The sequence below is a fragment of the Ascaphus truei genome, chromosome 7 (assembly GCF_040206685.1).
Source record: "Ascaphus truei isolate aAscTru1 chromosome 7, aAscTru1.hap1, whole genome shotgun sequence".
Classification (NCBI taxonomy): domain Eukaryota; kingdom Metazoa; phylum Chordata; class Amphibia; order Anura; family Ascaphidae; genus Ascaphus; species Ascaphus truei.
In genome coordinates this window covers 109,713,909-109,733,761 of record NC_134489.1, presented here as the reverse complement: position 1 = coordinate 109,733,761, position 19,853 = coordinate 109,713,909, and the positions used below count along the sequence as shown (strand labels likewise).

Here is a 19,853-nt window from a genome sequence, read left to right as displayed (position 1 = left end):
GGATTTTGTATACGTGCTCGTATATTCTTCATTGAAAAGATCTACCAGTTCTCCCCACATATTGCAAGCCCCTTCATATGCTTGATGGGTGGGGTGAGGTTCTTCTGTTCGAACGCTGTTTCGGTTTTCACCAAACATAAAGTTTCTCATTGAGGCCAAAAAGTTCCACCTGTGACTCGTCTGCCCAGAGAACATTGTTCCAGAAGTCTTGTGGATCATCTACGTGCTCTTTGGCGAACTTCAGACAGACAGCAATGTTCTTTTTAGAGAGCAGTGGTTTCCTCCTGGCTATCCTTCCATGAACACCATTCTTGTTCAGTCTATTTCTGATAGCTGAGTAATGAACACTCACATTGGCCGAGGCGAGAGTGGCCTGCAGATCCTTGGATGTTACTCTGGGGTTCTTTGTGACTTCCTACATGATTTACCGGTTTGTTCTTAGAGAGCTTTTGGTAGGACGACCGCTCCTGGGTAGAGTGACTGTGGTCTTAAACTTTCTCCATTTGTCTGATTGGTGGAGCCCCAAATCCTTAGAAATGGTCTTGTAACCGTTTCCAGACCGATGGGCATCAGTAACGGCTTTTCTGAGGTCCTTGGAGATTCCTTTTGATCGTGGCGTGACGTGTTCCCACACACCTGTATGGTGAAGACCAAACTCCCAACGTTTCCGATCTTTATACAGGGTGGGGGCCTCCCAAACTCACACCTGAAGATCTACCTAATAATGTAAATACCTTACTCTAATTATCTCCTTTAATTTAGCTGATAAAACCAGGGTTTCACTTACTTTTTTTTACATTCCCTGACTCTTAATTACTCATTGTTTGTCTAATTCATACATCATTTTGTTTCAAACGACATGGAATGAGTTAATGTAGTTCCCATTGGAAATTTAAGAAAAGACTAGGTTTGATTCAAGAAAGTTATCATGGAAAAGCTATGGTATTTCCGTAATTTTTTTTTTTTTCATCATCTTAAATGGACTCCATGTGAATGGATATTCCAGGCAAAAGGTGACACATTGTGTGCTCATTTGCATGTCATTTCCCAGAATCCCTTGCTGCAGTGGGAGCACTGTATGCTAGGTGATAATGACAAAATATATATGGTGATAAGTATAAAGTTAAATACTTCAATAATAATATTTTCTTGGTTATTTAGTTATATATATTACGGTACAACTATTTATTGTTAATCTGTTAAAAAAAAAAAAAATGCTGAATTTATTTCCTGTGAGTTTGTGCCACAGAAAAGCCCTGATTATCATTATTTTTGCCGACCTCTTTCTTATCACTTTCCTCCGCAGTCTTTTCTCTTTGCCAGATTTATGCAACCGCATCATTTCCCTTTTATAAAATATTTTCAATGAAGGTTTTGGGGAGGGAAATAATATTCAGGAATGTTTCCATAACTCCAACCCGAAAAAAAAATAAAAAGAGAAGAATTATTCTACCCGGCAAAAGGGATCAGTCTTTGTGAGCTATTAGTGATACGTCCTTGCCACTTCTATGCATCTGCTGAAGAGATTTAGCCTGCGATTTGCCTGCAGATGTGTTTCTGCTGCTCTGCTAAGGCTTGTCTCGCACTGCTGTCAGACTGAAGGTGGAACGATTTATCGGCCAAAAATGCAGCTTGGCCCCAACGTGATCCAGGAGTCGATTTATGTAGGAAAATGTGAACATGTTTAATGATTACTTCATGCCCCCTGTAAATGGTGAAATTGCCTGATAATAAACTCCTGCAAGACTGGCCCCTGTACTTGTCCAGTGTCACGCACGGGTCAGATTGTGGTGCAACTTTGACCCCTTTCACTGACACGTCTGCAACCAAGCTACAGATTACCTAATAAATTCCTTTCCAATGTATTGCTCACCTCGCTGGCCGAGAAGGCACAATAACGGCAAAAAGACAAAATAAAAAGGCAACCATCACCCCAGCAAATTGTGTCCCGTCCCGGACAAGCCCTGAGCGGCGGACAGCAGGCCGTGTCCCACGTGAGGTGGTCAGAGGTCCAACCTCTCGTCTCTAGCTGCACAATTGTTACTCTTTTTTACACCATTAAATGTTATTGCTATTACCATATAGCGAAATGATCTCAAAACGTGACATAAGGATAACAACCTGATGTTCAGCAAATACAGGTTAGTTACTGCAGGGCAAAAACTAAAACCTCCGCTCCCGAGACAGAATGTTTAGGTACAATGATGGCTGCTGGTGAGCTGAGCTTCGTTGGGGCGAGAGAATGACTTGAATGGGTTTTCGGGTTCCTACAAGGTGGAACATCACTGAGCAAGAACAATATTCAAATATGTATCATATCAAATAATAATGATGCTATGTTGTAATATACAGTGTAGCACTGCCAGTGTACTATGTAGAGCTCTAGCATTTTGGAAGCACATTGTTTCTCTGGCCCGAAGAGCTTACGATCTAACTTGTGGTTTTTGAGGCATAGGGTGACGGAGGGACTTGCCCAAGTTCATGGGGAGCCGTCCCTGGGATTTTCACTTGCGCGGCAGTGTTCTTCTCACTAAACGGCTCCTTTTCTTTGTTGTCTGACAGGTGACCATGGCAGATGTGAAGCTTGTGAGCCGCACAAGGATTTCCAAAACATCCCTGGCCTTGGACCGCTCCCCTGCCAAGGGCTCACTACCACCAGAAGCACCGGCATTCACTCTGCCACCCAGGAACAGCCGGGTCTCTGCAGGCGGGACAGCCAGCTTTGATGGAAAGGTACCCAGAGGGTGGGGTGTCCTCCCAAATAAACCCATGAATTCTCCGGGGGGTGTTGCATCTAGGAGCGTTTCTGCCGTAAAGTCCCCGGCAGGATTTCCAGTCTCCGGGGAGATTTCTCGCGCTCTGCAGGTGTATAATATACACCGTGTTCAGGAAGAAGGGACCACTTTAGTTTTGTATCATATCTTATATATTTATCTCTCAATCCCCATGAAAATGTGCGCAATTGTAGTTTTTTAAATGTAGATTAACACTATATAAGAAGCACAATGTAGACATTCAAATGATGTTAACTAATTTGATGTCACTGTATAATATTAACAAGTACCAGGTGCACTGCGGGAGGTTCGTGTTCATGCAATGAGAAATGGGAGGTTTTTTTTCGTGGCGCGTAAATGTGTTAGACTGCGGTAATCTAATCTGAAACCCTAAGATTACTATAAAGTTTGAAGGTGAGAACGGCGCTGTCTGATTGCATCATGGATAACGCGCCAGTCCAGCTGCTCCCATCCTGAACGATACGAGTTAGTTTTTCATTCCTCCGAGCGACCGCCCGTTTTCATTACAGATTTTACGGAAGTGTTTTGAATCCTAATTCTTGCTCTGTTTCTAACGCGCTTCTCTTCTTCACTTAACACCATTTTGGAGCTATGCACCTGATGAGGTCATCGCGCCGTCACCAATTCCAAAGAATATTGATTAGATTATGAAATAATCTGGACCGGCACCTCTGAAACGGAAAGAAACCAGTGACTGGCGTGCGAGTGAATGCAGCAGGGATTGCATCGGTTTAGAGATGGGGGAATATGTCAGAATCGGTTTCGTGGAATTTCCTGAGCATTCCGTAACGTGGTGTCAAATCAGTGGCGAATTGCTCCAGTTTCAATCCGCGTGGATGAATCAAAAACCGCATTGGATACAATCTGCTTGTGGATTTTAACAATCCACGGATTCAGCAATCCACGCTCATGTGTCTGTGGCTGAACTGTGTGCATCTGTTCTAGTGTGTTGGGGGGGGGGGGGGTGGAGAGAGAGTGTCGGGGGGGGAGGAGAGGGAGAGTGTCAGTGGGGGAGGGGGCGAGAGTGTCAGTAGTGTCATTGGGGGGGAGCGAATGTGTCAGTGGGGGGGGAGAGACCATTTCAGTGGGGGGAGAGTGACGGGGGCGGAGAGTGTCAGTGGAGGGGGAGCAGAGATTGTCAGTGGGGGGGCAGAGAGATTGTCAGTGGGGGGAGAGTATTGGGGGAGAGAGTCAGTGGGGGGGGGAGTATCAGTAGTGTCAGTAGGGAGAGCGAGAGTGTCAGTGGGGGTGGGAGAGTGTCTGTGGGGGTGGGGGGGAGAGTGTCAGTATGTGGTGGAAGAGTGTCAGTGTAGGGTGGAAGAGAGAGGGTCAGTGGGGGGATAGAGAGGGTCAGTGGGGGGAAGAGTGTCAGTGTGGGGGTCAGTGGGGGGAAGAGTGTCAGTGTGGGGGAGGAGTGTCAGTGTGGGGGGGACTGTCAGTGTGGTGGAGGGGAGTGTCAGTGTGTGGGAGGGGAGTGTCAGTGTGCGGGAGGGGAGTGTCAGTGTGGGGGAGGGGAGTGTCAGTGTGGGGGAGGGGAGTGTCAGTGTGGGGGAGGGGAGTGTCAGTGTGGGGGAGGGGAGTGTCAGTGTGGGAGAGGAGAGTGTCAGTGTGGAGGAAGAGAGTGTCAGTGTTGGGGGAGGGGAGTGTCAGTATGGGGGAGGGGAGTGTCAGTATGGGGGAGGGGAGTGTCAGTGGGGGAGGGGAGTGTCAGTGTGCGGGAGGGGAGTGTCAGTGTGGGGGAGGGGAGTGTCAGTGTGGGGGAGGGGAGTGTCAGTGTGGGGGAGGGGAGTGTCAGTATGGGGGAGGGGAGTGTCAGTGGGGGAGGGGAGTGTCAGTGGGGGAGGGGAGTGTCCGTGGGGGAGGGGAGTGTCAGTGGGGGAGGGGAGTGAATGTGTGAATGTTAGAAAAAATCTATTAGGTACAAAATTGCGCATTACGTAATGTGATGAAGTCACGCACGTGATAAAACGCGTAGGGATGTGCACTGACATCCTGTACCGACTGACGCGGCGACATTTATTCCCGTGGATCCACTTGAATGGACCCTCATTGCGTTTGGAACACTCTCATTGGCGGTTCTCACCACGGGGAGAGAGTCTGCCCGGAATCCTTTTGCTCACCTGCATGCAAAGATTAAAGTGCACAGCAGTTATAGCAAAGATATCACTCTTTGATAAAGCTCCGAGGGAGACGCGAAATGCGTCAGATTTTCACTCCCTTCACCTTGGTTTGGACATTTGCCAATAAAGTATCTTTCTAGTTATTTTTGCTCTCCAGGCCTTCATTTTTCAGATGACTGTGCTTGGTAAGGCCTCGTTGCTACAATGTGTTTGTGTAGTGTGCGCGCATGCGTGGATGCTCCCGTGAGCACACGGCGCTCAGCTGCTTGCAGAGTCAAACCAATTTGATTCTGCCGCTGGCTTGCGTGTCATGTGAGCGGTTCGCCCAGCTCCGTGACGTCATGGCCACCCCCCCCCCCCCCGACACGCCCCCCTAAGCGTGCATCTAGCAGGACACAAATCGCCCAAGCAAAATGAGTGCCTGACGTCCCGGAGCTCGAGCGCCAGCGCATTCGCATTCACCCTGGCCTAGGGGAGACTGTGGGTGGGAGACAGCAGCCATTACCAGTGCTGTAGTCATAAGAACACCAGAGGATATACGCTACCCGAAGGTTCAATATTCAGGGTGTAGGACAGGGGGGGCAAACATGTGGCCCCCACCGGCATTCATAGCAGCCGCTTCTCACAACAGCGTCTGCAGCGAGAACGGAGGGGAGCTGGGGCCTCACTGCATGTGGACGTGGGGGAAACGCCACTTGTTGGCGGGCAGGTGTAAGGAAGTAGGTTCAAGCAAAAGTACGTTCAGTTTACCGGCATTTTATTAAAGAGAAGGGAGAGCGCGGGGACTTGAGTTCTGCGCTCACATTCTGTTCTCATAGGAGTCATTCGCTGTTCTTAAACAAAACTATGCACAAAATGGTAAAGGGCAGTGAGGCCAAAGGGTTTGAGGCAAGAGAGAGCAGTAGAGGTGAAAGGGATGGAGAGGAGACGGTTATGGGTAGAGCGCAGGAGACGAGCAGCGGCAGAGTGAGAGATCAGAGCGGACATGTAGGGAGGAGCAGATGGGGGGGAGACGGTTATGGGTAGAGTGCAGGAGACGAGCAGCGGCAGAGTGAGAGATCAGAGCGGACATGTAGGGAGGAGCAGATGGGGGGGAGACGGTTATGGGTAGAGTGCAGGAGACGAGCAGGGGCAGAGCGAGAGACCAGAGCGGACATGTAGGGAGGAGCAGATGAGTGGAGAGCCTTAACGTTAAGGAGAAGTTTGTGGGAGATCCGAAACTTGTTGGCTAACTAAGAGAGGGATTTAAGGAGGAGAGGAGCAGAGACTGTTCTGGGAGAAAGTGACATTATTCTAGCTGCAGGTTAGCAGTACGTTACAATAATCCAGGCGGGAGAGGACAGGGGCGCTGTTATACAGCACTGACCGTGTTCGCAGATCTTTACATGGAACGTTTTTGTAGGGAGAGTCCGTGCACCAACATTTTGCTGCCAGCGACACTGGGAGATAAAATAACTTGTCCAAGATCACAAGGAGCTGACAATGAGGGTCAAACTTCAAATGATATTTTAAGATACACTTCGATATAGCGATATTCCTTTTATTTTGAACTGTGTGTAAAAAAAACTAAAAAATAAAATATATAATCTATCTCACCAAAGCAGTCATACAGTACCTGCACTGGACACAAACATTTGTGATAAGAAGTGTTTATTTTCCCGTAAAACACATGATAACCCCACGTTTCGGACCCCAGGGAGGGGATTAGAAGTGTGTGTGAGGCACCTGTGGATACTGTATAAGAAGGCGTTCCAGCAGAGAAGCAGAGGCTTCTGGTTTGTTGTTCTCTGTAGTCCGAGCTGTTTTTGATCCAAAATCCCCATTGAAGTTCATGGGGATTTCTGTCCGGATACGGCCAAATTAAACTATATAGACTGACCCCCCTAGTGACTGATCCCCCATACTACTTGTCAGCTTATATAGACTGACCCCCATAGTGACCAATGCCACATACTACTGGTCAGCTTATATATACTGACCCTCCTAGTGACCGATGCCCCATACTACCGGTCAGCTTATACCTCCCTAGTGACCGATGCTCCATACTAATGGTCAGCTTATACCAATGCTCCATACTACTGGTCAGCTTATATAGACTGACCCCCCCTAGTGACCAATGTCCCATACTACTGGTCATCTTATATAGACTGACCCCCCTAGGGACCGATGCCCCATACTACTGGTCAGCTTATAAAGACTGACCCCCCTAGTGACCGATGCCCCATACTACTGGTCAGCTTATACTGTAAGACTGACCCCCCTAGTGACCGATGCCCCATACTACTGGTCAGCTTATATAGACTGACCCCCCTAGTGACTGATCCCCCATACTAATGGTCATCTTATATAGACTGTCCTCCCTAGTGACCGATGCCCCATACTAATGGTCAGCTTATATAGACTGATGCCCCCTAGTGACCGATGCCTCATTCTAATGGTCAGCTCTTCCTGACTAAAAGAATGAGGAATAATCCGTTGTACTTCTCAATGTTTCCAAGCTGCAAAACGTGGGCAATAAAACACCACCAGTTCATCCAAGTTTTTACTTTGATACATTTGGTGCCGTTTTTTCTGGAAGAGTTTTTCGACCTTGAGACTTTGACAAATGGGTTCCACATATTTATTTCTGTGAAAAATCTAACAAAAGTATTTTCATTCCCCTTTTGATGACGTGATATATTAGACTTTGGCAAACCGACTCTGCATTGTCAGGCCAAGTTCTGCACTTTATTCCGTGTGCGCCTATTAAAAGGTCTGGTAACTAGCGCCTGGCCGGCAGGACCGGCGCGGACAGGACAGGGTGAGCTTTTCTCTTGCCGTCTGATTGTAAAACCGACCCACTGTTTGAGCTCCAAGTTTCCAGGTACTACGGGAAACCTTCGCCTGCGCTGCAGTCACCTTGGGGAATGCACCGCACTTTATCACCAGTGACATCACCTAATCAAACGATAGATCTTTTGGGCCAGAAGTTAGAACTTTTTAACTGCTGTTCTTCTTAAACCTTTTGCTGGCCGGAGCCGCCTGCAACGCGCGGATCAAATGATTCATCGCATCTTTAATATACTGTATGCTGCACAAATTCAGTGGCTGTAACTCATGAACGTGGCAATAAAGTGTAGAAGAGCGTGAGTTCCTTCGCTGCTATTTCTATTGTTTGTATCACAATGTAATATGCAATATTACCAAGTACAATGTATCTGAACCTTGTATCCGTTCCGGGAAGAGTGGGTAACACAGTAAGTGTTGGAAAAAAGTGGCACATACAAGTATTGCTGTCATTCGGCTTTAAAAGAGCCAATTCATGCTGTTTTTAAATGTTTTAACACAGGATTGAAGCTGTGGGTTAATTTCAGCTTCGGGGACCCCCGGCTTCCGGAGATACCCCCCACACTGGCCAGAGAGGGTGTGGTCGCCGCTCCGGCTGAGCTAGCTGGGTTTAAAGTTTAAAGCTCCCGTGTCACATGGGCCGTTAGGAAGCTGAACCTGATGACGTCGCGGCTTCCTATTGGCCCGCAGGGCGCGGGAGCTTGGAAACGCCGCCGTAATTTAAACCCTGGTAGCCGAGCAGAGCGGTTACTGACAACCCCAACAGGGCTAAGTATCTCCGAAAGTAGGGGGTCCCCGGAGCTGAAATTAATGGGGTTCAACTCCAAAGACCCCCTGCTTCAATCCAATGTAAAAATAAAAAACGGCTTGGGTTTCTGCTTTAACCCTTTGGGTGCGCTCTTAACGTAGCTAATATGTCACGGGCTTTGGCAGTCCCAGGGAGCCAGAACCTGGTAGTTACATCATCATTTTCCTGCTCGTTTTTCATGGGGATATCATTTTTTGCGTTCCCAAGTGCGATCTATGTGGAAGGGAAATGGAAGGACTTCTCCGGCTCCGTCATCCGCGATGGAGCGATCACCATTTCGGAGAAAGGGTCACGTGGTGATGGTGCCGGAGGCATGCACTTAAAGGGTTAAGCCACATGCGGCATATTAAGAGTTAATAAACGCGATAACAAACCATGTGGAAAACCTACCCCAAGAGGGATATAGATATAGTGAAGAATGTACAGTACCTGCTTTATCAGGTAATAGAGTAACACAGGAGTGGAAGTGAGTAGGGGGTATGATGCCTTTTATTGGACCAACGGGTAGTGGAAATGTTACAAGCTTTCCAACTTCTAAGGGTTTTCATCGGGCCACCCTGACACCGAGGTTGGAAAACTTGTAATATATCAACTACTTGTTGTTCCAATAAAAGATATCACCCCACCTATTCCCGCTCCCTTGTTTGTTACTACATGGAAGAAAGGACAAACTCGGCCCCCCACACTCCTTTCACTTATCAGTTTATAGGAAGTTTTGGGTATCTTCAGACCTGGGCATAAATTCCCATGACATTCCGGTCTCCAGGCCTCCCCCAATTCCAAAGACACCAACGGAGAAAGGGACAGAGGAGAGTCATGGTGAGAAAGGAGAGTCCTAGTGACAGAGGTCCTAGTAACAGAGGAGAGTCCTAGCGCCACAGGAGAGTCCTAGCGCCACAGGAGAGTCCTAGCGACAGAGGAGAGTCCTAGCGACAGAGGAGAGTCCTAGCGCCACAGGAGAGTCCTAGCGCCACAGGAGAGTCCTAGCGACAGAGGAGAGTCCTAGCGACAGAGGAGAGTCCTAGCGACAGAGGGGAGTCCTAGCGACAGAGGGGAGTCCTAGCGACAGAGGAGAGTCCTAGCGACAGAGGGGAGTCCTAGCGACAGAGGAGAGCCTAGCGACAGAGGAGAGTCCTAGCGACAGAGGGGAGTCCTAGCGACAGAGGGGAGTCCTAGCGACAGAGGAGAGTCCTAGCGACAGAGGGGAGTCCTAGCGACAGAGGAGAGCCTAGCGACAGAGGAGAGTCCTAGCGACAGAGGGGAGTCCTAGCGACAGAGGGGAGTCCTAGCGACAGAGGAGAGTCCTAGCGACAGAGGGGAGTCCTAGCGACAGAGGAGTGTCCTAGCGACAGAGGAGTGTCATAGCGACAGAGGAGAGTCCTAGCGACAGAGGGGAGTCCTAGCGACAGAGGGGAGTCCTAGCGACAGAGGGGAGTCCTAGCGACAGAGGAGAGTCCTAGCGACAGAGGAGAGTCCTAGCGACAGAGGGGAGTCCTAGCGACAGAGGGGAGTCCTAGCGACAGAGGGGAGTCCTAGCGACAGAGGGGAGTCATGGTGTCAGGAGGTTCTTATGCATGGCTGTATTTTGGGGGAAATGGCCATGATTTTATAAAAATGGGTTTCTATATCGCTGTGTATTATCCCTCTGCAAACCCCTTCCCTTGCTCTACCAGAGCTCACAGTTTGAGTATTGTATTGTATTGTATGTCTTTATTTATATAGCGCCATAAATGTACATAGCTCTTCACAGTAGTAATACATATCATATAAATAACAGATAATATAAATAACAGATTATGGGAATAAGTGCTTCAGACATACTGTAAAAGTAACATTAAGGAAGAGGAGTCCCTGCCCCGAGGAGCTTACAATCTAATTGGTAGGTAGGGAGAACGTACAGAGACAGTAGGAGGGAATTCTAGTAAGTGCGTCTGCAGGGGGCCAAGCTTTATGTATCATGTGTCCATGATTATCCAGTGCTAAGTCCGAGCATCTCCGTGCAGTGAATTGTAATACTAGGCACCTATGTATTTATTATACCCCATGAGTAGACGAAAGGGTCAATCAGTTCTAATACTGCCTATTACTCTTAGGTCTGTTGTTGCTTCTCATAAAGTGACTGCAGATGTTCCTTTGGATGGTTCGGATGCCTGGTTTTAACACGGAATATAAATATTAAAGCATTCTTGGTCTCCTCGATAGTCAGATATGCAAATGGCTAGACAGAAGATTTACTCCCAGCTATTTTTCCGAGAGGAAGGTCTCCAAACCAAGACGCGGATAAAAGTGTTCTCTTCCCATTTAAATATGGAATGTGAAGAGGTGCAGAGAAGTGTGTAGCCAGGGCCTGGTTCACTGGGATTCCTCACCGATTTATACACGCAAAGTGTATTAATGAGTGTGTAAGGGCTGATAACGTGTTTAAACAATCTGTAGAGAAGTGTGTAATCCCAGTGCAGGCCGGGGGGGGGCGGGGGGGGGGGGCAGGGGGGGGGGGCAAAGTTATGTTACTATGTTCTGATAAAGGACACGGATTCCTCAGGGAGAGCTTACTTTTCCATTATCAGCCCCATTAAGTCCCTAACGATCTGGGATAGAACAGCATGGCTGCCTACAATCCTACTGTACCACCACTTGGAACTATATATATATATATATATATACATGGACACCTAAAAAGGAAGTGCCTGTCGTGTGTTATAGTTAGCAGCTGTGATTTTGTAGGTAAAAGAAAAATATATATATCTGTAGCCCCCTTTCCCTATGCCTACGGGGAACTACGCGGGCGACTACGCGGGCGACTACGCGGGCGACTACGCGGGCGACTACGCGGGCGACTACGTGGGCGACTACGCGTGCTGCTGTACCTGTTGCTCACAGGAGGCCTAAGCCTCCGCCTCTGGGAGCCTGCGGGTGATCTCGCGCTCTCTGTTCGGTGCAGCGCTTCCACCTATGAGGGATCCCAGCAGCGTGGGATGGTCCCACATAGGACTCAATAACCACATAGTAACAATACATACACAATGTATATAGCAGATCTGTACTGTACACACACAATAACATATACAGTACTGAACACATATTACAGTACCCCTGGTACCCACGGTGTATACCCAATAACCCAACGCTTGGTGATCCCCCAAAGTACTGAGGATGCCCTGGGCCCCTAAACACCCGGTGTCCGCAGAACAATCCCACGCCAAGTGTGAGGTACGCTACCCCAAAGTGTTATGAGCCGTTGGTGCATTTAGGATACCTGCCTGGGCACTCCTGTAACCAGGTGTCACCGTCAGATCAAATGATCAGTCAGGTCCCACGGTTTGGGGCCTCCAACAACAATCCCCTCACTCCTTGAGTCGTGATCCTCCTAGTTGGACGAGCTCCAGCTGGAGTGTGTCACCGAAATGTCTATGTAGGCCTATGGCCTGGTCCCAGACCACAGAGCACCGCGTGGCCGTCCGGTCACCGATACAATAGTACTGCTGTGCACTAATGGGAAGCGTCCCCATCTGGGTCTTCCCTACAACACTTCACTCAAGTGGCTCAGGGCCTAGCTGGGGCCTAAGGGGCAAGTCTAGGCCTAGTCCAGGGAAGCACTGCTCCCTGGACACTACCTTCTCCGTTGCTTCCCTTCTTTCGACTGGTGCACATGTCCTCTGCCGCGGAGGATATCCTGCTTGCCCTCTCTGTGCAACCCCTATTGGCTGTCTGGCCCCACGTGATCTTTTCCTCCGAGGATCCTGGGACTTGTAGTCCCGCGCAGCGCCTTGCGTAGCCACCTAAGATGACCGCCGCTCTTGGTACCCACTGCGCATGCGTGCCTGTCATTCTGTTCATGCGTGGCAACCAAGATGGCCGCCCCCACGTTCCCGGCACGGAGCTCCGGCGGCAACCCAGTAGTGCACCGGAGGTAAGAGAGGGCTCGGCTACATATCTATAACACAATAATGTGGAATATGGTAGAAAAAGCATTTATTCCAACCCCTTTCATATAATTGTACAATCACTATATCATTTTGTATGTATGTATCTAAACACAACACGTGGCACGTGCAGCAGCAAACGTCAGATCTCCTTTGGCGACCCTTTGACCACTGCCTTGTGCAGGTCACTGGTGTGGTAGGAGCAGGGCCAGTTTGACCATTAGGCCAACTAGGCGGCTGCCAGGGGCGGCAGAATTCTAACACTTCAGGGGGATTTCCCCGCGCAGAAGAGAGCTGTGCAGGTTTCTCCATCCTGATTGGCTGCTGCTGGGTAATGCAGCCAATCAGGAAGAGGGTGTAAGTAGCCTGTGGGCGGGCCAAGCAGAGGAGGAGACAGCGTGGATCAGAGAGAGGTGTGTGTGTCTCGCTGTGTGTTCTGCACTGTCCTGGTATGTGTGCTTTCTGTGGCTGTCCTGTGTGTGTGTGTGTCCAGGGGTGAGAGAATGAAAGACAGGGAGACAGTCAATCACTGTGTGTCCTGTGTGCTCTGCTCTGTCCTGGCGTGGGTGCGTGCGCAGCATAAGGCTCTGCTTATAGTGCGCGCAACGCTAACAAAATACAGTCACTCTATCAGGCGGCCATAGTGAGCGCGAGGAAGCGCGCTGCTAACAAAATACAGTCACTCTATCAGGCGACCATAGTGAGCGCGAGTAAGCGCGCCGCTAACAAAATACAGTCACTCTATTAGGCAACCATAGTGAGCGCGAGTAAGCGCGCCGCTAACAAAATACAGTCACCCTATCAGGCGGCCATAGTGAGCGCGCCGCTAACAAAATACAGTCACTCTATCAGGCGACCATAGTGAGCGCGAGGAAGCGCGCCGCTAACAAAATACAGTCACTCTATTAGGCGGCCATAGTGAGCGCGAGGAAGCGCACCGCTAACAAAATACAGTCACTCTATTAGGCGGCCATAGTGAGCGCGAGGAAGCGCGCCGCTAACAAAATACAGTCACTCTATTAGGCGACCATAGTGAGCGCGAGTAAGCGCGCCGCTAACAAAATACAGTCACTCTATTAGGCGACCATAGTGAGCGCGCCGCTAACAAAATACAGTCACTCTATTAGGCGACCATAGTGAGCGCGAGGAAGTGCGCTGCTAACAAAATACAGTCACTCTATTAGGCGGCCATAGTGAGCGCGAGGAAGCGCGCCGCTAACAAAATACAGTCACTCTATTAGGCGACCATAGTGAGCGCGAGTAAGCGCGCCGCTAACAAAATACAGTCACTCTATTAGGCGACCATAGTGAGCGCGAGTAAGCGCGCCGCTAACAAAATACAGTCACTCTATTAGGCGACCATAGTGAGCGCGAGTAAGCGCGCCGCTAACAAAATACAGTCACTCTATTAGGCGACCATAGTGAGCGCGAGGAAGTGCGCTGCTAACAAAATACAGTCACTCTATTAGGCGACCATAGTGAGCGCGAGGAAGCGCGCCGCTAACAAAATACAGTCACTCTATTAGGCGGCCATAGTGAGCGCGCCGCTAACAAAATACAGTCACTCTATTAGGCGACCATAGTGAGCGCGCTGCTAACAAAATACAGTCACTCTATTAGGCGGCCATAGTGAGCGCGAGTAAGCGCGCCGCTAACAAAATACAGTCACTCTATTAGGCGACCACAGTGAGCGCGAGGAAGTGCGCCGCTAACAAAATACAGTCACTATCAGGCGGCCATAGTGGGCGCGAGGAAGCGCGCCGCTAACAAAATACAGTCACTCTATTAGGCGACCATAGTAAGCGCGCCACTAACAAAATACAGTCACTCTATTAGGCGACCATAGTAAGCGCGAGGAAGCGCGCCGCTAACAAAATACAGTCACTATCAGGCGGCCATCAGTTTAGCACAGATTGTGTTAACGCTGGGTAACTTTGGTTTAGCACAGATTGTGTTAACGCTGGGTAACGTTGGTTTAGCACAGATTGTGTTAACGCTGGGTAACGTTGGTTTAGCACAGATTGTGTTAACGCTGGGTAACGTTGGTTTAGCACAGATTGTGTTAACGCTGGGTAACGTTGGTTCAGCACAGATTGTGTTAACGCTGGGTAACGCTGGTTTAGCACAGGATGAGTTAACGCTGGGTAACGCTGGTTCAGCACAGGATGTGTTAACGCTGGGTAACGCTGGTTTAGCACAGGATGAGTTAACGCTGGGTAACGCTGGTTTAGCAAAGGATGAGTTAACGTTGGGTAACGCTGGTTCAGCACAGGATGAGTTAACGCTGGGTAACGCTGGTTTAGCACAGGATGAGTTAACGCTGGGTAACGCTGGTTTAGCACAGGATGAGTTAACGCTGGGTAACGCTGGTTTAGCAAAGGATGAGTTAACGCTGGGTAACGCTGGTTTAGCACAGAATGAGTTAACGCTGGGTAACGCTGGTTCAGCACAGGATGAGTTAACGCTGGGTAACGCTGGTTTAGCACAGGATGAGTTAACGCTGGGTAACGCTGGTTTAGCACAGAATGAGTTAACGCTGGGTAACGCTGGTTCAGCACAGGATGAGTTAACGCTGGGTAACGCTGGTTTAGCACAGGATGAGTTAACGCTGGGTAACGCTGGTTTAGCACAGATTGTGTTAACGCTGGGTAACGCTGGTTTAGCACAGGATGAGTTAACGCTGGGTAACGCTGGTTTAGCACAGGATGAGTTAACGCTGGGTAACGCTGGTTTAGCACAGAATGAGTTAACGCTGGGTAACGCTGGTTTAGCACAGAATGAGTTAACGCTGGGTAACGCTGGTTTAGCACAGGATGAGTTAACGCATGGGTAACACTGGTTCAGCACAGGATGAGTTAACGCTGGGTAACGCTGGTTCAGCACAGGATGAGTTAACGCTGGGTAACGCTGGTTTAGCACAGAATGAGTTAACGCTGGGTAACACTGGTTCAGCACAGGATGAGTTAACGCTGGGTAACGCTGGTTTAGCACAGAATGAGTTAACGCTGGGTAACACTGGTTCAGCACAGGATGAGTTAACGCTGGGTAACGCTGGTTTAGCACAGAATGAGTTAACGCTGGGTAACGCTGGTTTAGCACAGGATGTGTTAACGCTGGGTAACGCTGGTTTAGCACAGGATGTGTTAACGCGGGGTAACGCTGGTTTAGCACAGGATGAGTTAACGCTGGGTAACGCTGGTTCAGCACAGGATGAGTTAACGTTGGGTAACGCTGGTTTAGCACAGGATGAGTTAACGCTGGGTAACGTTGGTTCAGCACAGAATGAGTTAACGCTGGGTAACGCTGGTTTAGCACAGAATGAGTTAACGCTGGGTAACGCTGGTTCAGCACAGAATGAGTTAACGCTGGGTAACGCTGGTTTAGCACAGAATGAGTTAACGCTGGGTAACGCTGGTTCAGCACAGGATGTGTTAACGCTGGGTAACGCTGGTTTAGCACAGGATGAGTTAACGCTGGGTAACGCTGGTTTAGCACAGAATGAGTTAACGCTGGGTAACGCTGGTTCAGCACAGGATGTGTTAACGCTGGGTAACGCTGGTTTAGCACAGGATGAGTTAACGCTGGGTAACGCTAGTTTAGCACAGGATGTGTTAACGCTGGTTAATGTTGGTTTAGCACAGGATGAGTTAATGCTGGGTAACGCTGGTTTAGCACAGAATGAGTTAATGCTGGGTAACGCTGGTTTAGCACAGGATGAGTTAACGCTGGGTAACGCTGGTTTAGCACAGGGTGAGTTAACGCTGGGTAACGCTGGTTCAGCACAGGATGAGTTAACGCTGGGTAACGCTGGTTTAGCACAGGATGAGTTAACGCTGGGTAACGCTGGTTTAGCACAGGGTGAGTTAACGCTGGGTAACGCTGGTTCAGCACAGATTGTGTTAACGCTGGGTAACGCTGGTTCAGCACAGGATGAGTTAACGCTGGGTAACGCTGGTTTAGCACAGAATGAGTTAACGCTGGGTAACGCTGGTTTAGCACAGAATGAGTTAATGCTGGGTAACGCTGGTTTAGCACAGAATGAGTTAACGCTGGGTAACGCTGGTTTAGCACAGGATGAGTTAACGCTGGGTAACGCTGGTTCAGCACAGATTGTGTTAACGCTGGGTAACGCTGGTTCAGCACAGGATGTGTTAACGCTGGGTAACGCTGGTTTAGCACAGAATGAGTTAACGCTGGGTAACGCTGGTTTAGCACAGGATGAGTTAACGCTGGGTAACGCTGGTTCAGCACAGGATGTGTTAACGCTGGGTAACGCTGGTTTAGCACAGGATGAGTTAACGCTGGGTAACGCTAGTTTAGCACAGGATGTGTTAACGCTGGTTAATGTTGGTTTAGCACAGAATGAGTTAATGCTGGGTAACGCTGGTTTAGCACAGGATGAGTTAACGCTGGGTAACGCTGGTTTAGCACAGGATGAGTTAACGCTGGTTAATGCTGGTTCAGCACAGGATGTGTTAACGCTGGGTAACGCTGGTTCAGCACAGGATGAGTTAACGCTGGGTAACGCTGGTTTAGCACAGGATGAGTTAACGCTGGGTAACGCTGGTTTAGCACAGGATGAGTTAACGCTGGGTAACGCTGGTTTAGCACAGGGTGAGTTAACGCTGGGTAACGCTGGTTCAGCACAGGATGAGTTAACGCTGGGTAACGCTGGTTCAGCACAGGATGAGTTAACGCTGGGTAACGCTGGTTTAGCACAGGATGAGTTAACGCTGGGTAACGCTGGTTTAGCACAGCATGAGTTAACGCTGGGTAACGCTGGTTCAGCACAGGATGAGTTAACGCTGGGTAACGCTGGTTCAGCACAGCATGAGTTAACGCTGGGTAACGCTGGTTTAGCACAGCATGAGTTAACGCTGGGTAACGCTGGTTTAGCACAGCATGAGTTAACGCTGGGTAACGCTGGTTTAGCACAGGATGAGTTAACGCTGGGTAACGCTGGTTTAGCACAGGATGAGTTAACGCTGGGTAACGCTGGTTTAGCACAGGATGAGTTAACGCTGGGTAACGCTGGTTTAGCACAGGATGAGTTAACGCTGGGTAACGCTGGTTTAGCACAGGATGAGTTAACGCTGGGTAACGCTGGTTTAGCACAGCATGAGTTAACGCTGGGTAACGTTTGATGTACATTACAATGGAGTATTTGGAAGAGGCAGATGTGCCTCTGAATTGCACTGGAAATCTGCTCTCAGATCTGACCCTATAAAAACAAACTCTGCAGCGGGACACGTTGTTTTGTCTAGCTCTGCCTCTCCTTATCCCATCTTTTATTTCTGGTGCGTTGACAAAGGGAGAGAAAACAAAGTCTTGTCCTATTCTTGAAATATGTGCATGTTCCCTGAATAGGTTGCTGGCTTTATACTTCCTCAGGTAGCGTTATACAAGCTGATTAATGCGGCCGGGTAATTATTGAGCGCAATGCCTGTCAGGGAAGGAAACTGAGAAAGGCAGAACTGAAAGAGTAGTGTTATTGCACAATGCAGAGCGCTCACACATTGGACAGAAATTGGAATCTATATCAATAGAGTGTTTTTATTTAGAAAAATCGCACTATAAATCTTTAACACGGTTTCTATCTGAGAATAGTCAGCAGCTCATATCTTGCCAGGGAACGAATGCTACAACAACCCCAAAGTTGAAATGATGATGATTGAGATGCAAAGAAATTTCAGCCATTTTTGAGATCATACAAATATTACTTTACCTCTTTTTCTGTAACAACAAAAACTTATTTGGGGGGGCGGGGGGGGGGGTTTATAAGGCATTTGCCAATAAGATTAAATTTCATAAACATATCACTACCATTGTTTTCTGTACCGTTACAGCAGAGAGGCGGAGGTACTGTATAACATTTTGGACATTTGCAGATGGTCAAAAATATATATGTAATTTTTGCCAAAACCCATTCGGCGTGTAATGTAACTCGGGGAGTAAGTACACCGACACCAACTTTTGTGAAAAAAATATTGCCATCACAAAGTCTGGATTATTGGACCCTGTGAAGTGAGAAATTACCTTTAATCAAACACTTCACTAACTGCTGAATTGCTTAGAAAATAGCACACATTTTCCCCTAGCTACCCCAGAGGTTTGTAGACCCGCATGCGAGGAGAGACCACAGCTAAATGTGGATTCAAATCTCCTATTTACACAAACAATATGCCATGCTCCTAACCCTCATATTAACATGGAATGTAGACTAATAATGCCTAAACACATAGAAACATTCGTGTTATATACAGTAAGCCACACACTCTGACATTGCAAGATAACGGACATTGTATAAACACAGACCAACCACGGAGATAAATACAAATACATGTGCTATTATTAGTCAAACTTGAGGTTAAACTATACAGAGTTCTCATACAAGTGATACTCAGTATTTATGGCTTCCTCGTTCTATTCTCTGGGGAATCTATGTATCTCCGTCTTGGCAGCTCCTGTAAGTGTTTAGTATTATACACATAAACACTGTATTTAAACTGAAATCAAGGGCGGAGCGGATATTTTTGCCAACTTCTGTGTAACCAGGGCATTCACACTTCCACGAGGTGCTGTGTGTTTGCACGAAACGTGTTAACTTGGTCAGCGTTAACGTGCAAAGCCATACACAGCGGCTAGTTATGATTTAACCCCTGTGTGGCAGGGAAAGAACTGAGTGCAGCCACCTTTTGTGTGGCTCTGGGGAAGGTGCATATGTGAGATGAATATCTGCCTCATCCCACAATATCACAGGGAGGTTGTCGAGTTCTTTGCACTTTGTGTAACAGAGCAGGCTGGAACTGTACTTCGGTTTGAAATTTCATGCGATACATTGTTTGGTTTCTTCCTCGTTCAGTATAAATTCGCCAGATATATTCCTGTACGTGGAACGTTATTCAATCCAGATGCATCCAACCTCTGCTTTCCGTGTTCCAAGCAACATGCTTATTTTAGGGCTGAAATGGATGGTTTCCCTTATTTACGCTTCAGTACTTGTGGTTTGAAGTGAAGGCAGAGAGGGAATAAGGCTAAACCCCATGCATTCTCTAACCCTGAGCTCCAAATGATATTATTACGGGTGTCGGGTAACCCTTTTAGAGCTGGGCGTGGAGGGCAAACCTACCGACGACCCTAAGGCTACCTGGGGCGAGGTCGGGTCTCTCTCTCTGTACGGAAAGGACCCCGGGATTTGTAGTCCTAGTGGCAGTAAAATGCTGCATCTGTTCTAACGACCTGGATCAGTTTGGTACAGAGATGTTCTCATTCTCAAGCCTACATGCACGATTCGGCAAGAACAGAACCCAGCCCCACAGTATTATATATGTCATTGTGCAAACTGAAGCGCTACTGGGAATGTGAGCTAAAATATAAGCAG

At 48.4% G+C, this 19,853-nt stretch overlaps 1 protein-coding gene across 1 annotated transcript in view; it reads left to right on the top strand.

Annotated features, from left to right (window-relative positions):
• Nucleotides 1-19,853, top strand: part of MYLK (myosin light chain kinase) — a 375,829-nt gene that overhangs the window by 54,047 nt on the left and 301,929 nt on the right. Inside the window, exon 3 of the mRNA XM_075609890.1 lies at nucleotides 2,563-2,733. Within this exon, the coding sequence (XP_075466005.1) occupies nucleotides 2,569-2,733 (165 nt within the window). The 5' untranslated portion in view covers nucleotides 2,563-2,568. The remainder of the gene's footprint in view (nucleotides 1-2,562; nucleotides 2,734-19,853) is intronic.